The 8,569-nt window shown below is 33.5% G+C and overlaps 1 protein-coding gene across 1 annotated transcript; it reads right to left on the minus strand.

The window, feature by feature from the left end:
- Positions 1-3,046: 3,046 nt before the first annotated feature.
- On the minus strand, positions 3,047-7,788 carry LOC115958422 (cation/H(+) antiporter 15-like). The gene is made up of 3 exons (XM_031076839.1): positions 7,463-7,788; positions 4,871-5,863; positions 3,047-4,345 (listed from the first exon to the last, which is right to left on the minus strand). Exons 1-3 carry the CDS (start codon positions 7,703-7,705, stop codon positions 3,125-3,127), a joined length of 2,457 nt encoding a protein of 818 aa, XP_030932699.1. The 5' UTR covers positions 7,706-7,788; the 3' UTR covers positions 3,047-3,124.
- Positions 7,789-8,569: the final 781 nt, after the last annotated feature.

The raw sequence follows: 8,569 nt of genomic DNA on the forward strand, positions 1-8,569 counted from the left end.
TAGGACAAGTCTCCATCCTAGAAAGTGAAACTTACACGTGGACATTGAAAGGAAAGTAACTATTAGTATAAAAGAGAAGAAGAATCAAGGGGGAAGGGGATCCTCCAGAAGAAGAAGTCCTAAAAAAGGGAGAATGAGAGGAACACTAAGCTCTTCGGATGGGGTCTGAGGACAAAAACCTCGTAGGTCGCATCGAAAGAAGGTTTTGTTAGTCACGCCAGGTCCACCCTCATATAAACTTCCATAAAAACCATGACTAGACCGCTGTCCAGTGACCAAGATCAAGCCTTTCAAGCCCACACTCTACAAATTATATTGTTCGGGCCCTTTACGTACGAGCCCAATGTCATTCTTAGGTCGTTATTAATCGAGTCCCTACAACAATCATTACCTAAGAATTTTTTTTTTTTGTTGATTTATACAAAGCTTTATCATAAATTGCTTTTCGTTTGGATATGCTTTAAAAAAAAAAAAAAAAAAACCTACTGTCCTTTTTCCTGACCCAGCCGTTCTTATACTTTATTTATTATAAATTTTGGTTTTTTTATTTTTTATTTTTTAAAGGGCTCTTAGTTCTAAGAATACAAAGAAGAAGTGGTATATTAAAAAATAAAACCGTAATCTCTTTTTTTTTGTGAGAAAATACTCACCATAGTCTTTAGTAAACCATAGTCTTTAGTAAAAGCATTCAAAGAAGAGGTGGTGTATCAAAATACAAAAACATTGTTATTGTAATCCTCTACTACTATTTTTGACAAATTGGAGTTTTCAGCATGTAAAATGGAAAGTAAATACAATAGCACACACTCTTGCATGATTTCCTCTTTACGTGCAACTTATTTTTTAGATTTAGATTTCAACTTCACACCTTTACAAAGTAGACTGACATTAAACTTTTTATTTATATCAACTTCTTCAATGTGGTGTGTGTGTGTGTATATATATATATATATATATATTGTAGTTGCACGATTTTCCTGACCCAAATTCTATTGATCAAGCCTTGGCCCAAGGCGCAACCCACAATAAATATTTGTAGAGGATGGGTCAAAGAACTTAGCCTCAGTGAGCCTATTCGGTCTGATACATGGACAGTATTGTTGCAGAAAATAAAAACACAAGAAGGAATCTCTAACGTATGATTCTATTTCTTCAGTTCCGGATACAGTTTTTCTGTCCCCTTCTTTGAGGGACTCCACTACATTATATAGTTCTCCTCCTCTCATCTCAACCTTACACTTGTTGATCATCTAAGCATCTACTTGAGCACCTGTCCCATCAGATGCCTTCATCACTCCCTTTGTGAGTTGCAGAGGCCAAGGTGGTACTGTTCAGGGGTCTTTTCCTCATTAATGCGGCCAAGAGGGTGGTTGGGGCGCAATTAATGTGGTGGTGGTAGCTTTCCATGAGATATTTTGGATTTTATTCATTTTATATGTTGGGAGGATGAACTGAAATGGCTGGGGAGAGTTCCTCGTCTGGGCTTCGTAGTGTCCGAGGAGGAGTTACTCCTCGAACAGGTTTCCTTGGCGTTATCGGGACTGAGTAATGCTTCATATGTGGTTTCTCTTCGGACAGGACGCTCCTCAGACGGGCCTGAATTTGGAATAGCCCATTATTTTTGGGCTGGGCCCCACATATATATATATATATATATATAAAAGATAATTCATAATTAATACCTACCATACGGCTATTTCCTCTATTCTGCCCTTCTTCCACCTACAACCTTGCACTGTTTTTTGTTCATCTAATTGAATAGGTTTTGTGTATTTTTTGTCTATTGTTTAACATAATTTCGTTAAGTTTTATCCTATTTATATGGTTATTGTTTGAGAATCAATATTCAATAGAGTTAGACATGATTTTTTAATTATTATTTTGTACATCATATATAAATGACCATAAACTATAGCACACTTCTGTTTAGTTTAGTACAGAAAGTCTAGCTCCATTAGCAATCACGCATGTCCATAAAACATGAGTTACAGTTTCATTTGAAGTTCTACATATTAGACAAACTGCTTCAATAGGAACACCATGCCTAGATAAATTGCACATTGTAGGTAAAGAATTACTTAATGATCTCCAAAGAAAAAGTAAGACATTTTTCCCCTTCACTTATTTTATTCTATCCATGCCTCAATTACCTTTTTTTTTTTTAGTTTTTAGTTTTTTTGCTTCTTCTTTATTTAATTATTTTTATTCATCATTCGTATTACTCATATAGTTAACTGGGAAGCTATTGTCTACTATTCTCTTTACAGTTTAAGCTTTACTCTAGGTTGATGAATTTTTGTATTATTGGAATTCTACTTTAGTTGATGTGATTAAGTTTTGTATTTTTTAGTTGTTATTTTTTTTATTCTCTTTGATTTCATAGATGTTATCATATTGCATTATAAAGATAATATATAAGAATATAATGTTATTTTATTACATAACATGATTTAGATAATTTGGTATTTATTACTATATTTTTTATTTTTACTTTTTTCCTTCTCTCTTGAAAAAGTTGTTATTCTCTTTCTCTTGATTTTTTATTCTTTCTTGCAACTCTACTTTATATTGATGAATCATTGTGATTTTTAAAACTTTATTTTGGGTTCATACGTTTTGGTGTAGTATTTTTTAGTTCCCCATCACAAGTAGTATACTCTCACATTCTCTCTACAATGAAATTTAGAGAATAAATTATAAATATTTAATATAAGTTTGATATGAGTTTTGATTATCATGATAATCTCTTTTAAGATAATGAATAATTTATGTAAATAAAAATTATACATACATACATATATGTATATATATTTATTTATTTTCCTTAAATATATAATCAACTTCATACAATTCATTTAAAAGTAATGACTTTAAAACAAATGAATAACTACCATAAAGATTACATTTACATATTCATAGTCTTTATGTTTATAAAAACTTTTACTTAAATTTAACTTTACTGAAGTGGACTGAAATGTTATATAAACGTGGTTTAACAAAAGCGTAGCAACAATAAATATTATTTAACAAAAGCGTAGTAATAATAAATGTTAAGTTTAATATTTTAGATATTTCAAATTTCCTTCAATCAACATATCTCACTTTACAATAACAAGGAAACAGCCTATATCTTCAACCTTGTTGAAGTACTAGTTCTGTCCATTGATATGGCCCATGACCCACCTGTGCGTTCATCGAGCAGAACATCACGAACATGTTGATCTCTATCACCGACCCCAGCTAGCCTGCCCATTTTTTGTTGTTGTATCACCAAAACTGATGCTGTAATCCCAAGATCCGGTGAAGCAAGCATATCACCAATGACTCCAAGCTCAGGGCACTCACTCCAATCGCCAAGTCCATAAAGAAGAGGAGAGTCTTGGTGGTGTCTCCCTACTAGTATTAGGTCAAAACAATCTGCCATTTCTCTTATAGATGCAGAAAGATCAACTCCATTTCTTACCACCTCTTCCACAATCACGAATCTCTCATTTCCTGCATTTGCTTCCCTGTATTCATTAATCAAGTCACTCTCGAGCTTTCTATCTTTAGTATTTTCAGCTCCAAAGATTAAGAACCGGACGACAGTTAGATCAACTTTTTCATTATCTGTCATTCGGGCACCATAGGCTAGTGACTCTGCATCATCTACACCACCAAGGTAGATTACAGCAACATGATATAATGGATGACCAACTACAAGTGACATTGACCCGTTAAGGACTCCCCGGTCTATAAGGATTCCAACTGAGCACGGTGCACTTTCGAGCACTTTAAGGTTCATTGCCTTGATGCCTCGGTTAACTGACTCAATGGAACCATCTATAGCCCATTGCTTATGAAATGGCACAATCACAATGGTGGCCCTTTTGTCTATTGCCACCCTACAAATGTCATTGTGAGTTATTTCGAAAGGTGAAATGCAAGTGAATGCCTCGACGCTGGCACTGCCTTCACTTTGGAGCTCATAATGTGTTAAGGCATTAATGATTTGATCACTGCCGGTTGTGTTTGTACGTTCGGTTCTAGAGGCTTCGTGTGGTATAAGCATAGGTTGTCTTCTACCCTCAAGCTCAACGAGGGCAATTCCTATTACTGAAATGTGGGTCTCTGGGGGAGCATGGGAAATTTCAAGAAGATTTATAATTGTACAAACATTTTCCTGGCTGTGAGTGCAGACTAAGATTCTGAGGTCTGATTGACGGTGGCAATGTTGGATGGTACTTCTCTTTATTGCAGTGTATTGCCCGGAAGAGTCATAGAAGAATGTTATTAATGTCGTTATGATTGCAGTTATCACCATCACTACGATCACTGCCAGAGTAAATCCTTCATCTGTGAGAACCTGCAGTTGGAAAGAGAGAGTATCATTTCAGGGCCAACAAAAATATATGAAGGCAGGTTTGCCAAGCGTGCTATAGAAAATCTTTGTTGAAAAATGACTTAGTTCAAAATAGCTGGAGACAAAAGCTTTTTCATCCCTTTTTAGGCTCCTCTATTCTATACTAACCAACAGTAAGAAATTATTCTATATCCACTGTATAATTTGTATTACTCATCCTTCTCAATAGCCACATAATTTTCGTGTGAGAAATTTATATTCAACTTCTAAATCCGTGCCCACTGTTTGGGGAGATAGGTCTTTTTTTTAAGAATGAGTTCCATTAGTTATCTCTAGGCAAGTTACACCCGCTAATAGAACCCATTCAATCATAATGAAAAATGTTAAAACGTTAATTTCAATTTTATAACAAAGAAGCATACAAACTGATGCAATATAATATATGTAATCGGTGCCATATTAACAACCTAACAAATAAATTTCTAAAGTTTACAATTTATAATAAAAAGGTGATTTTTTGTTTCATACCTGAGCGTTCCGCAACACGTTGTAAAGCATAAGCTCACTGACGCCTTTGGCGTTCATAATAAGCGCAACAATAAAAGCATCTCTTACGGTCATCTCATTATAGATGGCTACTACCATAACCACACACACCTTGACCATGCAACCAGAGAGAACAATAACCGCCACAACCCAAAAACTCTGGAAATGAACTTTGAAGATGTTGGTCCTCAGCCCACTAATGGCAAGGTAACTTGGGTAGAAAAGCCCTGAAGAAAAAGCATCAAGCTTTGATACCAAGGAAGCTCCAAGGGGTGGTCCTTCAGGAACAACAATGCCAAAAACTAATGGCCCCAAAACATAATGCTGCCCAATTACCTCACTCAAAAGCCCCGTCAAAAGAACTGAAACGAAAATGGCACAAATCCAGCTCTCGCCAATGGGTTTCCCACTTGGTACACGTTTTATCATCCGTTGCAATATTGGCCTTACGATATGTACAACAGCAGCTATAAGTGCAACCATTGATCCAACTGACCATAGCGGTGCTAGTTTACTGTTGCCATTTCCAGCAAATGCTATAGTAATTGCCGACAAAGAAATACCAAGTGCATCACAAACCATTGAGGTAGAGAGGGTTAAACGGCCAATATCACTGGTTAGCATCTTTAGCTCGGTTAAGAGGCAAGCCACGACTGGAAAAGCTGAGAAAGATTGCGATAAGGCGATGAGGGGGAGCCAGTTTTGATCTTGCATAACAAGATGTTGGGTAAGGAGGAATGCTAATGAACCACAGACTACGAGTGTTGAGAAGAATGATGAAAATGCAATGGCCAAGGCCTTTTTTCCTGGCCGAATTATACTGACAGGATCCATCGTCACTCCTACTGCGAATAGGAAGAACATGAGGCCAAATGTAGCAACTGTTTCAATCACCATGCTGCCTCTTAGTGGGAACAGTGTTGCTGACATGACATCTTTATCCCCTAGAAGGGATGGCCCAAACACCATACCACCCTGTTGCCATTCATGCATGATTTTGTCAAATACAATGAAACATATATATAACTTGGTGATATCACGTGTAATAGAATTTTGATATTTACATTTTGCTTGGGCTTCTAGTTATAAGCTTTTTTTATTTCTTTTATTTTTTTCATCTCATTTTATTTGATTGTTTGGCTAATATTTTCTAAATATAGTTTTTAAAAAACTATATCCTATTATTCTGGTTTAGAATAAGATTTTGAAAAAAGAAATAATATGTCCATAACATTTTTACAATATATCTTAAGTAGCAGGTTGTTACTAATTGTTATTGTTGGGGCAAAAAAGTAATCTTAGTGCTAGGTTCAAATTTGAACCAATAACTACTAACCACCTATGATTTGTTGTGAAAATGTGAAAATGTTGTAGATGTAACACATCTCTTTTGAAAATGGCTAAGAGGGTGTTTTCAAAATACAAAAAATGTTTTTAATGACATAACTGTAAATAAATTGAAAATAGTGGATCTCAAATATTTGTCCAAACTCTTTTATATCTTAAATTAAGGAGTTTATCTTTTTTTTTTTTTTTTTTGAAGAAATGATACGTCTACAATATTTTCACAACATTTTTACAACAAATCTTAAGTGGCAAGTTGTTACTGGTTGTTATTATTGGGGCAAAAAAGTAATCTTAGTGTTATGTTCAAATTTGAACCAATAACAACTAACCACCTATAATTTGTTGTGAAAATATTGTAAAAATGTTGTGGACGTAGCATTTTTTTTTTTATTGGAATTTATCTTTATCACAAAAATAATTTTCACACTTCAAATTTAAAAATTATCATTAAAAAAAAAAAAGAACATGATAAGCTCTATACCCTTATTATTATCAACAAAAAAGAAGAAGTAATCTACAGATTCTACATATTAATTTTTGTAAATATTTTTTTAAAAAACATCTCAAAAATAGATATGGTCCCCCAAACAAATTTTTTTTTTAGTATTTTGAAAATTGTTCTTCAAAGTGGCAGCCAAACACGTATAATATAAAAATTATTATCTAACAACTAGTTTCAAGTTCAATTTTTTGAAAATTGTTTTTATATTGTATTGAAAACATAAACAAAAATCATCCTACCAATCAGGTCCTTAATGGTTCTAAATGATGCATGTTGGTCTTCTAGTGATGCATGAGAGAATTCCTAATTGTTATGAAATGATGAATTTATAAATTTTTAAAAAATGGGATAACGGAGAGAAAATTTGAACTCATGTGCCTCAGTATCATAATAAATTATAAATTTTTCCAAAATTTTAAGTTATTAAGAAATTGTGAATTTGATCACTTAACCATTAATCTAACAAAAATGATATTGTTTGATGAAATATGCAACTGTAGTATTATTTTTCTTCTAATTTAATTTTAGAACTTTTATAGGTGGTAGACTTTTTGCAAATGTGTGCAAAATTGTATATATTTTGTGTGCCTACAAAACTAATATTTTTTCCTTTAATAAAGTAAAGTGGAAACAGAGAGTAATAAAAAAATGGTCAAAGAGCAGAACAGATCATGAAATCATGCAACACAAACTGGGGGGGAATATGCATGGAAGAGAAACCTTACAAAAATCTGTGATACAACGCTTGACTGTCCAAGAGGCCTGAGACAGGTGTTTATTAGGATCGAGACTAAGGAAATTAAAGAAATTTGCACCAATAGAAGTGATGTTGGGGACATTATAGGGTTTCCACGAAGCCAGACAGTTGTTTCTGGCACGACGCGGGGATCATGGCATACCAGAGTTTTGCCCCCAACACTCAGGACCATGTCAGCGATAGAGTGATTAGATTGTAATGTTGAATTCATTGTGATTTGCTTCCAAGGAGGATCAAAGAAGTATATGGATTGAAGAAGATGAAGAAGAAGAAAGTACAAGAGAAAGATGGGGTTGCAATGTTACACACCGAGAGACAGAGAGAGACAGAGAGAGAGAGAGTGAATGGGACACGTTTTTATCCCCCTGTTCTAGGAAATTAAGGAGAGGTCGACCACTTGTTTTTTGTTTCCTAAATTCTGTACGGTTGAACTTCAACTAAGGCAGTTAGTTTTTTCTTTTCTTTTCTTTTGTGAATCAGTAAGATATTTGATCATATCATGTGAGATGTATATATCGCTTGTTCTTTTTTTTTTTTTTTTTTTGAGGGGATTCTTTTCTTTTCTTTTGTACTTGACTCTGTTTTTTTTAATAAAATTCTTCATGTTGTTCATAATATATATATATATATATATATTTATATGTGTGTGTGTGTATCACTTGTTATTACTGGCCTAGTATATAGGTACAATCTGGTTCTGTTTTGTGAGATATTATTTCTGACATTTTCTCTAACATTGGTATAAAATTGTTTTTAGTAAATTATATCCATTATAATTTGGGATTACTTTATTTTCAAATCACAAAAAAAAAAAAAAAAAACCTAGGGTGTGATGAAAATCTGATAAGTATTTTGTTGTACTTTATAAAAATCTGATGATACACAATAGAATATTATACGGATTTGTAACCATGTGAAAGAAAAAAAAAGTAATAAATGGACTTTAAATATTCTATGAATAAATGGCGAACACTAATTTTTTTGATAGATTAAGATAAATATGAAAGTTTGTTTGTTTTTTATTTTACGCATATGAAAGACGTCCATTAACTATTTAAAATTTAAATACTCAACT

This window comes from Quercus lobata, chromosome 8 (genome assembly GCF_001633185.2).
Source record: "Quercus lobata isolate SW786 chromosome 8, ValleyOak3.0 Primary Assembly, whole genome shotgun sequence".
Classification (NCBI taxonomy): Eukaryota; Viridiplantae; Streptophyta; class Magnoliopsida; order Fagales; family Fagaceae; genus Quercus; species Quercus lobata.

What these genes read in the sequence shown, in the direction of transcription:
- LOC115958422 (XM_031076839.1), bottom strand. Translation starts at nt 7,705, where the DNA reads ATGAATTCAACATTACAATCTAATCACTCTATCGCTGACATGGTCCTG. An exon ending in GCGTTGTATCACAGATTTTT is followed by an intron (nt 5,864 to 7,462) that starts GTAAGGTTTCTC and finishes GAATGGCAACAG; the next exon opens with GGTGGTATGGTGTTTGGGCC. An exon ending in ACGTGTTGCGGAACGCTCAG is followed by an intron (nt 4,346 to 4,870) that starts GTATGAAACAAA and finishes TTCCAACTGCAG; the next exon opens with GTTCTCACAGATGAAGGATT.